The following is a 12,508-nucleotide window of genomic DNA, read 5'->3' on the forward strand; positions in this document are numbered from 1 at the left end:
CAGTAGGTGTTCCCATTTCAGAAAACCTCATGACAGTGGTTAGTCTTGGCTAAAAGTTTGTTTCCCATTCACTTTGCTGACATGCAGCTTTTAGAGTTGTGTAATCCTGGCTGGTTAGAATCAGGTCTGTCTAATGTCAGATTCACGCTTCTGTTTTTTTTGCCCCCCTTTCCAAGTGGGAACTTGATTTAAAACATGACAACTTGAACACACTCATGCTGTGTTATCTTCAATGCATTGTAAGTGTCTGATTAAATTAATATAAATATGATAAATATGATTAATTGTTCTTGTTCTGTTTGTTTTAGAGAATTAAAGGCATTTATTTCACTTATTTTATTTATAGCTGTCTATGAAAGAGGACAACTAAAAGAAAGTCTCACTACTGTATATCAGTGCAAGTAAAAGCTGTGTAGTTAGTTTATACAGTTGATAAAGGTATAGAGAGAATTGAACATTTAAGCTCACATGTAGTCATTTTATAGCTTCATCTATTGATTCTAAAGCAGATTTATATTACCTTTATATATTTATTCATTTAAACTGCGTAATAATAATTAACTAAAATTGTACATGTGTGATCGATTAAGGGTATAATAATTACATAAATAATATCTAAATCATACAAATGTATTATTCTAAATAAGCATTACTAAAAGCCAGATGATTTTGTCTTTAAAAATCATTTGCTATGTAGTGACCTTTAATTTGGAGTAGAAATAGGTGGAGTGACTTTATCACATCAGACATGTCACTTTGCTCTAGGTTAGCCGTGGAGCGGGAGTTATTATGGCGATGAACACTGCTAAAAGCCAATCCACTTTCATGGTGCCTAAAACCCAGGGTTGGCGGAAACTAAACTGAAACATACCTGGCTAGCCAACTAAACTGGCTTCATGGTATAGGCCCCAGGCTAAGGAAGCACTGTTAGTGTGTTGTGTGTGTACACTTTAGCCCATGATGAGTCCCCTCTCAATCACTTCACTGGTCACCTAGTGTCAGGACACAGTTGAGTGTCATATTTCCATAATGCTGAAACACTCACTGAGGATGCGCCTATGCTTGGTTAACTTTTGTGGAAATGCAGCCATTCTCCTAGCTAATGTCAGACGACTTAAGTGTAAGCAGCTTTTGTTTCAGATAACACACTGGACTCCTGTCACCTCGACTATTATTGGAAATGTCACTGAAAGGACATAGCAGTATACTGTACTTACTAGGCTGCAGGGTTAGTGTAATGCATCAGATACATCATGAAACATGACTTGGTATTAAATACAGAAAAGCTAAATTATGTAAAAATTGGATTACAATCCAGTCTTTAGATTGTGCTCATGTTGGGTGAAACATTGTGCATATTACAGTATACAGTAAGCTCTGATTGCTTTGCTTACATTTCTGAGCAGAAATATCACAAATACTATGATAGAAAGTACAATGTTTCACTATTTGTAATGGTTTGATTTATCCTATTTATCCTCCCTCTTGTCTCTCGTTCTTTTACCCATCCATCACTTTGCTTTTCTTTTTCTCTTTAGTCTCAGAATTAAGGAAACGTTTTGAGAGTATAAGCACGAGTCAGAGTTGGGACATGAACAGGTGAGAAGTTAAATCAGTCTAACAAAGCATGCACAGCCAAAGTTCAGTTATTGCAGGTGTTTGGTGAGAATAACATAATCACAAAATTGTCTGCATGCTGTTATTGCCAAAAGACACTTTAATTTTCCTCCCACCACACACAACGTCTCAAGCTATTTTCTTCATCAGATTTAAAGTAGCATACATACCCCAAAATAATTAATGTATAATAAACATTTTTGAAGGATCATGTGACACTGAAGACTGGAGTAATGACTGATGAAAATTCAGCTTTGCCATCACAGGAATCAATTGCATTTTAAAATATAAAATTTAAAAAAATAATACCTTTATTTTTACTGTGTTTTTAATTCCAAATTAAATGCCTTGTTAAAAAACAAGAGACTCCTTTCAGAAACATCAAAAAAATATTTTGAATTGTAAATATATGTTTTTCCTAGATTGAGAATTATCCTTAACACTACCACTCCTGTTTATAGGAAAGAACGAATTGCTCGGCGTCTGGAGGGAATCGATGGTGATGTTCTCCAAAATCTCCCAGGCTGTGGTGGTCTAGTAACCAATCGAATGCTAGAGGAGGACACTCCTAGATATACCCGTGCAGCAGACACCTGTGACCCCTGTACAGGTGAGAATTGTGCTTATTTTTTAATCGATTTTTTTTCACTCCTCTATAACATGAATGAGAAATGATATACACTAAACATCTTAGGATGTACTCACACTTGGCGTTCTGGCGCATGTGATCGCTCCGTAGGCCTGGAGCACGGAACAGCTACTATTTGTGTGCGCTACTATCATTATTACGACAGCAAACATCTTCTATTACTACTTTGATGGTACACTTTTTAATTCATTTGAGTATTTTGGGTCTGGTTCTCACCTTGTTGACGAACAGGATTTGAAGTTTGCGAGTATAGATGCAAATTCCATCAAAGTCTGCTGCCTCCATAATAATCTTCTGATAAGTGCAGCCCAATAAAGTAAAAATCGCTGCGTGGCATAAATGATAAATCCATTAGACAGTCTATTAGCACTTTTCTTCAAAAGAAAAAGTTTTATCGTAAATGACGTAAGTGTGTTCCGGTTCGGAGCATTAAGTGCAATGTGAGTGCAGGCTAGCGCGGGAGTGGGGAGGGGGGACAATCGCGCTTGGGCTCAGTACAAGACAACCGTGCCTAGTGTGAGTACTAATAATATGGTGCATATCAACACACATGATGATAGGTTTGGGTTGATTAGCTGGTGTTCGGTTACTTAAAGTTAAAGATTTGGGCAAATTGATTTAGTGTAAACTGCTTTTTTTTCTCTCTCATCGCAGTTTCTCTTCAGCACTATAGCAAAAATGACCCAAACTTCCCAAATCCGCACAGTGAAGAGGTTCAGTCCAGAACCCACACAGTCCAACCGGAGTCCGTCTACAGCACTGGCTCCACTCATGTGGCAGAGCTGGACTCTAAAGCTGAAAGGATTGCTCGCTACAAGGCAGAACGGCGCCGTCAACTAGCAGAGCGCTATGGCATTTCTCTGGATCAGGAGACAGAAACCGACTATTCCGCTCGCTACTCCAGAACCTCCAGAGAGCCCGACAGCTCAGACCGACAACACAGGTCAAGTGTAGAAGAAGACAGAGTGGAGCATAATGCTTACTCCACCAGCCATCATGTAGATAGGGCCGGCTCTCACATTCACACCGATCCAAAATACAGCAGAGAACGCACAGACTCCATCTCTGAGCGTGAAAGGATGATGAATCTGGAGAACCAGAGGAGGGCCCTAGAGCGGAATAGACTGCATGAAAGTGGAGGGGTTGCACCTAACCCATCTGCATATATGGATGTGTCCGGGTCTGCCAGGGTTCCAGGGAGGGAACCAGGGGCGATGGGGGTTCCCAGCTCGCCTAATACAGGCCGAAGGGCAATGATGCCATCTCCCAAACAGGGAGCATCTCCTGGTGATCTGTTTATTGAGCAGCAGGCTCACAACATCCTTCAAAGACACGGGTGAGTCTTAACACGCTAGCTGTTTCTTCTTCTTTTTTTGTCTCTCCATCTTACAGTCACCAAGTTAAATCTTAATATGTCAGTATCTTAATTTTCCTCTATTATTCTTTCCTTTTTTTGGAAAGAATGTTGGCCGGTATTCCCCTGAATTTGTCTTTCACAGGTATTTTCCCCAAAAGAACGCCGTCAGTTTGCAGGATTTGGCTCGTATACTGTTAGGAGTGTTTCTACAACTCCTTAAAGATGGGTGGGCTCTATTCAGTATGAAACATTAGCATTGACCTTTACTGTCATTTGGCAGCTGTTTCTTATTTGCATGGGTCAATGCTTTGTGTGATGCTTTGGATTTAAAGTGCTTGCCAAATTAAGCAACAAAAGATTCTAGCCAAATCTAAATTCCCAACATGAAGTCAAGCCAAAAAATTACAAATGAACATGATAAAGATTGATATTCAGGAAAGACCCAGAGCCCATTCATAATGTCAGTATAAAGTTTGATTGGTTAGTTAATGTCAACAAATGAAGACTTGGCCTTTAAAACCCAGTTCCCAGCAAGCCAGAATTAATTTTCATAATTTATTTGAGGCCCTACTCTCTTTTCAGGAACCTGGTTTCTCTTAAGTTTTTTCCCCCTCTTTTTTTTTAAAGTCCCCTCTCTACGCATAAACCGTTGAGTACTCTTTTGGGTGTTTCTCAACTGATTTAGCTCCCGTAGCCAGTCAGCCAACCAATGGTCACTTCAGACTGATTCAGAAGGAGACACCCTCTCTCCAATCAACTGGCCTTCCAGGTACCATACATTTGGGATTTATGGGTGTGTTTGACACCCTTCACTTAACAGTGGTCCCGCCTAACTTCATGGCCCTATCTCAAACCATCCTCTAGTCCTGTCCAATGAACGTCCTTGTTGGAATGGGGTGAGAGTGACAATATGATAGGAGTCATGTGTTTTCTAGTGGTTTATTTGATTGTTGTCTATTTGGAATAAAAGTCTGGTCCACTTTGCTCGTTATTCTAGCTAGGGACCACACTTAGTTTGGAAGACTGAGACAAAGTTGTAAATTAAGAAACTAGTGGTTATTAAGTGATCATTGTAGCAACCTGGTTTTACAAAGAGCTTATAAAAAAGTGCAAACTAACTCTTTGTAAGTAATATGCATCAGACAGTTTGAGGGTGTGCTGTATGATGATGAAATCAATTCCATTTTAATTATTCTCTCTTGCCGTAGTCTTGGCGTTGTTTTCAAACCATGGAATTTTGATTCTGATTAAAAGGCCAGTTACAAGAAAAACTGTCTTTTATTTATTTTTTTATTTTTTTATTTATTTACATATAACTATAGATATGTAATACCGTTTAAAGAGTTTGGGGTTGAAGAAATTCATTCTGATAAATTGAATGCACACATATTTTACTGTTTTTAATTTCTTAGTCTAATGAATGCAGCTTTGGTGAAAATGTAAGCATTTTACAAACTTTCAAAAACATTTTTAAAAATGTTACCGATCCCAGATTTGGATTAGTAATGTATTTAAAAAAAGAAAGTGAATATGCAGAGATGTTGTGATATGTATTATTTTTGTTATACATTGTTCAAAATCTGAGGTGGTACCTCAAATAGGGCCTAAATATTTTCAGTCACAGGGGGTTGGCTTTAAAGAAAAGGTTGGAAACCCCTGATTTAGTCTGTCAAGTTGTTTGGAACCAGCAAGGTAGAGGGCTTAGGGAGTGGTTTTGAGTTGGGCTCATCATCTCAGTAACAAAATTGCCATCCTCGTGCACATTTCTACAACCCATCCCATCCACACTGTTAATGAGTGCTGTGGGTTTGGATTTGATCATTGAACATTCAGACCCTTTTGTTGCAGTGTACCTTTAACTTTTTCTAATATACTTTATTCACAGTCCACTGTCCAATGAGTCCAATGTGTGTGGTTTATCCCTACATGGCAGGTTTGGTTCTCATATTGCTTTTCAGTATCTGGTTGAATCAAGCGTGACTTGAGATTGTGTTTGTGATACTGTGGTGAGAAAATTGTTGAGCTATGAGTCACCAAACTTGACAAGAATGTAAACGCAGATAATTTGGCCTGCATTAGCTCAATATGTCAAATGGAGAGCGTGATAACTTGGTTAGTCATGCAAAACACCAGAGCCACATTTTCTGGGAATCATTTCACATGCAATTTGTGTTCCCATTTCGCACCAGTTTTCTCTATTTTTGCCCCATTCTCTCATTCAAACTTTTTATTCTTTTATGTTCCTCCCCAGACTTTACTAGTCTAGTGGTTTATTTACTGTGGGCTTTTTTTCCTCCTCTGCAATTCCTTGTCACTGAATGTCTGCTGACATTGACAAACCCAGACATAGATAAAAGAGTTATATAGAGAGAAAAGAGTAGCATAGGCTCTCCATCTTCACCTCATCCCCTGAATCTGCAGAGTATTTGCACAAGTATAACCTTCTAAAAATAGTTTATTTTTGTTATAGTGATCAAGTCTGAGATATAGATGCTTTTTGAGTTAATCTAATTTATCATCATTTATTTTTGTTTGTTTGTTAGGTTCCCCTTTGGATGTTTCTTGCAAATGTCTAAAGTTAATGTTCATAGTTAATGTTTAAAGGGGTCATGAACTGAGAAATCACATTTTCCTTGAGCTTTTGACATATAAGAGGTCATCATACTAAAAGAATATCCTGTAAGTTTCAGAACTGAAAACTTCCTTGTTAGTCCAAAAACTGTTTTTATTGTAACCAAGCCCAGCAAATGACGCATTGGTGAAAGACAGCCTCTGCAGAAGAAAATCAATGCCTACTTCATCATTGCAACTTTGACCCTGCCCACTTGCGTGTTAGTGAGAAGACTAGGAGAGAGTATCGCTGGAATAAAAATAACATTACCATCCAAAGGATCCTAATGCTAGAGAAGTGGTTATTTATTTTCAACAATGTGAATGTCTCAGTCGAGCATTATTTATATGCATTCAGTATATTTCACGGTGGATTCTTTGATTTGATTTGATTTGATTTGATTTGATTTGATTCAATCAAAATTTTAATGCCTGATCTGTGACCAGTGATTCCTGATATTAATGATTCATGTAGCCTACAGTCAGTAGATCAGTAAATCAGATTGTCAGTAAATCAAACCATGGACTAAACGGTCAACTTCTCATTGTTTCTCTTAGTATGATGAAGAACACTCCATTTAAAATCGCTGGAGCTGTCAGTCAAAACACGCAAGTTTATTATTGACTGAGTTCTGGACTCTCGCCAAAACTCCCGTTATAACAAAATCCCTTTTATCTATATTCTTTGGTTATAATCAACAAATCTCTTATTTACATTGTGTTTGCACTGTTAGTTATGATGAAAGTATTCGTTAGTGTGCAGAAATCATGTTGCAATGGCGATATCACTGCATTCATGCGCTCATGTCTCTGATGCTCATCACCGCAACAATCTAAATATAGTTAGTTAACCTTGAAAGCTGTAATAATAGTAAAAACGTGCTAAAAGTTTGAGAGAGTTCTGCTTGTAATACTAGCTATTTTAAATGCAAAGATGTCAGCCAATCACAGCAGTGGGTGTTTACACTGAAGTCTCACAGCAGACACGCCCCTTAAAACGGAGCATTCAAATCAGAAGGCCAAAATCAGGGTTGGAAAATTCCTTTTATTTCTAAATTATGAAAATCATACTAACATTATAAGTGCACCCCAGGAAACATTATAAAACAATGCAGTTCATGACCCTTTCAACAGAAATTGTTTCTTCTGTCTTTTATATTTGCATTTACCGCACAGTTAAATTTTTTTTCAACCACTTTTTTTCCTTTTCATGAACCATATACCAAACATAATTTTTGGCTGCATTTTGTTACAGCCATTTTTCTAATGTAGTCTTGAAAATACAGTCCACTTAGAGGAGGTTAAAAACAGTTCACATGACTCAACAATTACAGTGCAGAGCATGGTTTCACTTAAACAGGGTTCTAGAGGAGCTCAGCAAGAGTGCATGTTACCATGTGTAAAACTGAAGTGTGAGTGTATAGATGGCAGCCGTCAAGCTTGAGTCAGGAGAAACAGATTTTAGCAGCTAGTGGAGTGTGGAATACATCTCATAAAAAGGATGTGATGTGTAGAGGGTTGGGATGCTTAAAAAGTCTGTTTTTAACACTATTGTAGCTCTCAGCTAATGGAATTTGAGCTTTTAATTGGGTGAATGGGTGGAAAAGAAGAGTTAGACACAGAGAGTTACCCTGAAATAAACAGACGTCTTTTAAAAGCATTATAGGAGGTTTTCTTTGTGATTTAAGTCTCACTTCACTGGTAGTGCACTAACTGCAAAAGGTTTTGGATGAGAGAGTCTTTTGCCTCCCCCTGCTGAGAGCATTGATTCTGCTGACCTAAACCTAAAGAGCCAGTCATCACAAACTAAGCTAGTTTATCAGCAAACCTCTCTCACCCAGCATGCAATAAAACGCTGTGTAGTGTGAAATTAACCGGGTGTTTGGATGCCCATAGCTAGAAATTTATACGATAATATATAGGGAAGAACCCGCCTTTATGTATCAAAATGTTGAAAATGGTTTGAGGATCATAAATACTTATGTAAAATCCTCAAAGCAGAATCTGTTGGATTTTATCATCTGAAGAAGGGGGGTTTTCAAACTGCGGTCCGGGGATGCCGCAAGGTGATTGGGGTCCACAGAAAATTTGGGAGAAAAAAATATTTACAAATATTTGCTTAAAGCTGAAATTATTTCTCTTTAGGTTTATACATCAAGGACTACGGATAATATTTTCCCATGTAATATTTTAATTTCATTTGGCCTTGATATAATATGAATATAAATAATAAAAAACAAATATCAAAGCTAATTTAGCAAACAACATGTTTTCTTTATATTTATTTTTCCTCACACAGTATAAATGGCTCATTATAGCCTACATGAAAATATAGCTATTGTAATAATGGGGTCCCTTGCATAGGGAGCATCATATTTAAGGATCTTTTGCATCAAGTAGTAAGAAAAACCCTGAACCAAAGAACCAACCTTTGTTTATACTGTCTTGACTACAACCCTACTTTTAAGATTGATTCAATATGATTATTTGTTTTAATATGTCTTGCTACTTGATTTTCTTTTTTTTACAGTGAGCGCAACAATTTTTCACATGGTTCTACTTATTTTGACCACTGTGAAAACATCCACTCTGACACACTTTTAGTGTCTTTTTATTCCAAATACTGTCAAGGTTGCTTTTAACCACATTCTAATAAGCACAAACCATATTGAGATGCTTCAACTGGTTCTGTGGCTTAAGGGTTGTTTTGGTTGGATCAGACTCTTTCCCTTTCACTTACTTCCAGGCCAATGAAACGGTTCTATTTTTTTTTATTTATTTCTTTTGCTCAGTCAGTGAATATTTTACTCATTTTATTCTAAGTAACCAACCCTTTTCTCTTCTTCTGAAGAATCCGAGTTAGGGAGAGACTGGCCCGTGACGAGCCATTTCACAGGGGTCAAACAACAGAGGTACCTGCGTACAACCAGTTTCCCCAGGCATACCCTCAATATCACCCACACATTCGGACCCTCCCTGATGCTCCAGCCAAGCAGCGGCTGACCCACCCTGGGAAAGAGGAACGCCATGACCTGGGGTGCCAGAGCTACTTTTCTATGGGTAGTGAACCTGGTTCCAGGCATAAACTAGAGATTCAGGAAGTACTTGAAGAAGTGGAGGGAAAACAGAATGTGAGGACTGAGGGGCTACTGCGGAGCAGGAAGGCCGTTTTACCTTCTGAGATTCGACATAAAGAACGGAGCACAGAAGAGGGTGCTGTAGATGACCCCAGAGGGTGGCGTGGAGGTCGGTCAAGGCAGGAAGTTTACACAGAGCATGTGTCCCGTCTTCAGGCTGAAGAGTCTATGCAAGCAAGAGCTCGAGAGGCCCACAAGCGGGCTGACGCCAGCTGCTACGCCCCAATTCAGACCTCCAGAGGGAGATGTATGCCAAATTCATCCAAACCCCTGGATGTTAGAAATGTCCAAAAGACAGCTTTTCAGGAGAACCCCATCCAGGACCCAGTCAAAGAGGCTGTGCCCAATGGCGATCACCTATCCCATGATGCCAGGGTTTCAGTGGCCAAACTTCGCCATACCTACCTGGAAAGTGTTGCGAGTCCCCGGAAAGCCGAACTGTAGGTGGTGGTACATTATTATGTATCGACTTACTAACCTGTCTAACATTGACGATTAACAATCAAAATCTCATAATGTAATTGCTCTGAGAATTAAATGAAGGAAAATACCATAATATTACAGAGGAATCGGAGTTAACCAGCAGATTGTAATGCTCTATTCCTTTAGCTATCATGCTGCTCAGCTTGACTAGTGTGCACTGTCAATTAACCATCTCTTCCTGTCTTTTGTCTCACCTTGGCTTGGCATCCTTGCCTTTCTAGAGACAATGTTGGATGTTTATGCTAAATGTGCTGACCAGAATAATTCTTAACCACTTTTGATGTTTGTTTTCAGTAGTTCATTTAACCCACTATGAGGATGCTCAGATGAATAGTTCAAGCTTTGGTGTTTTGCTCTATGTCATGCCTATGCACCTGCCAGTCTTCAATGCTGCCTCATTCAGTCATGCTTTGTGACATAATAGGGCAGAAGAGCTGCCTGTGGTTACAGAGGCACCTTGGAGAAGTGAGAGGGTCAAAGATCGGTTATCTCGTCGCCCTTTGCGGTATATATGTCCCACTGAGAATAGAAAGACATCTGAGAGGTTTAGAACTCAGCCAATCACATCAACTGAGCGTGAACAGTTGGACCGGTAGGCCTCATGAGTAGATTTATGCACGTTATTGTGGAGTTAGCCTGGAGTGCACATTAAAATTACACTTGATGTAGTCTAATAAATTGTTTTTGGTAATAACCCAGAAAACTTTGGTCTGTGTCATGTCTAGTACTTTTTCTTTTTCTAACGGCACTGTATTTACAAATTCACTGATTAAAGTTAGCTTTTGGCTTACTATCTCTAATGCTATGTAATACACACGCTGTATAATGTTTTTATGTGTAGTGGATTCTAATCCAAATGTTTGGTCAGTGGTTTTTATGAAAGGTTCTTTGTATTTTTTTCCTCCTCTTTTGTTTCTGTGGCATGTGGCGAAATCTATAATTCTGTCTAACGCTGTGGATTAAGCTGTTCTGATGTGTTTTCTGCACCTTCCCACTAGCTGCTGTGTTTTCCTGATTCCCCTTTTCCTAATACGCTGCTGCATTTGCTGCAATATTTTTTCCAAATCAGCTGGTTGATATAATAATTTTCCAATCCTTACCGATCTGTTTAATTGTAAGACTTTAATTGTAAGACTTTTACTTTTTGTTCTCTTTAGGTCTTGTCCAAGCCCTGAACCACTAAGCCCTGAGGGTAAGTCTTTTTGCTTGCATACACTACAAAATCGTTTTTTCAGCATGTTTTCCTATTATACCTTTTTAAAATGGAAAGTCACTCTAGCAAGCTTTAGATGCTGTCTTAGATTTATTATGTGATGGTGCAGGATGACGCAATAACATTACGTAACGTTTCCATTTGTTTCATATGTGCACCACTGTAATATAAACAGACATGTTAATATTACATACAATAAGTTACTGTTAATCTGAGTCTGAACTGACTGGGAAACATTTTCACTTGGAAAAGCTTATGGAGACATGGCACTGTGACTTTAAAGATAACTCTGCCAAACTGCTTCTGTTTAGAGAATCCATGAATACTCCAGAGAGCAGCAGACCTACTTTTTGGGGCCTCTGGATCTGTTAAAACTAGTACTGTTTTGCTTTTCTAGCCATACTGTATGTGTAAGCAGTGTCAACTTGCATCGCAATGTAGTGTTCACTGAAACAAACATCTATACCGTGCAAAAGTTTGGGGTCCGTAAGATTTTATTTTAATGTTTAATGCAAGTCTTTTCTGCTCACCAAGGCTGCATTTATCTGATAAAAAAACTCAGTTAAAAAATGCAATATTGTGAAATATTATTACTATTTAAAATAACTGTTTTCTACTTTAATATATTTAAAAATGTAATTTATTCCTAATATGCTGATTTGGTGTTCAAGAAACATTTTTTAGGACTCTTTGAAAGGACAGCATTTATTTGAAATTGCAATCTTTTGTAACATTATAAATATTTTTACTCACTTTTATCAATCAATTTAATGCTTCCTTGCTGAATAAAAGTATTAATTTCTTAAAAAATAAAAAATAAAAATCATACTGACCCCAGACCTTTGAACAGTTGTGTGTTACTTAAGGTGCTGCCTCAAGGAATATGCTTAAAAAAAAAAAACATTCAAGAATCATATTACTGTTTTCCTTGATATTTTTATATACACAGTTAAGTGTACTATCAGTAGTGTATGTTAACTGATTCAGCATTGTAAGTGAACCTCTGGCTAAAAGTAAAATGATGAATTGATAAGACCCCTTTTAGTGTTACAGTAGTCACGCAACGCTTTGTTAGAACAGATATCAATGTAATACATTGCATTTGGTAGATGTATAGCATTTATTTTGCACTGTTGTGCCTTTTAAGGTTAACCTCTGAAATCAGAGCAGAGGAGAACCAGAAACTTGCTTGCGTAACATTTCTACCATGTGTTTAGCATTGTGTTGTCCTCTGAAAGTCATGGGGTTTCATGAAATAGTTCTCATGAAAAAGCTTGACTCATCTCTACTTTCTGTTTTTCCAGTGGATGAAGAGAAGCTAGATGAGAGAGCAAAGCTGAGTGTCGCTGCCAAACGCTCTCTCTTCAGGGTATGTGGTGCTTAAGTATGTCTGTACCTCTGTTTCAAACCCTGAAGAGTGCTGCTGCTCTTTCTGCTGGGGA

General features: G+C 38.2%; 1 protein-coding gene across 14 annotated transcripts in view; it reads left to right on the forward strand.

Annotated features, from left to right (window-relative positions):
• svila (supervillin a) overlaps positions 1-12,508 on the forward strand; it is a 79,275-nt gene that overhangs the window by 26,650 nt on the left and 40,117 nt on the right. For 6 of the 14 annotated variants that reach the window (XM_084434087.1, XM_084434089.1, XM_084434086.1 and 3 more), the window contains exons 4-9: positions 1,539-1,599; positions 2,079-2,227; positions 2,921-3,602; positions 9,085-9,810; positions 11,011-11,045; positions 12,371-12,435. In XM_084434087.1, coding sequence (XP_084290213.1) covers positions 1,592-1,599; positions 2,079-2,227; positions 2,921-3,602; positions 9,085-9,810; positions 11,011-11,045; positions 12,371-12,435 — 1,665 coding nt within the window. In that variant the 5' untranslated portion in view covers positions 1,539-1,591. Of the gene's footprint in view, positions 1-1,538; positions 1,600-2,078; positions 2,228-2,920; positions 3,603-9,084; positions 9,811-10,277; positions 10,446-11,010; positions 11,046-12,370; positions 12,436-12,508 lie in introns of all 14 variants that reach the window. The other 8 variants (XM_084434081.1, XM_084434082.1, XM_084434083.1 and 5 more) reach the window with 2 other exon arrangements.

The sequence above is a fragment of the Rutilus rutilus genome (genome assembly GCF_951802725.1).
Source record: "Rutilus rutilus genome assembly, chromosome: 16".
NCBI lineage: Eukaryota > Metazoa > Chordata > Actinopteri > Cypriniformes > Leuciscidae > Rutilus > Rutilus rutilus.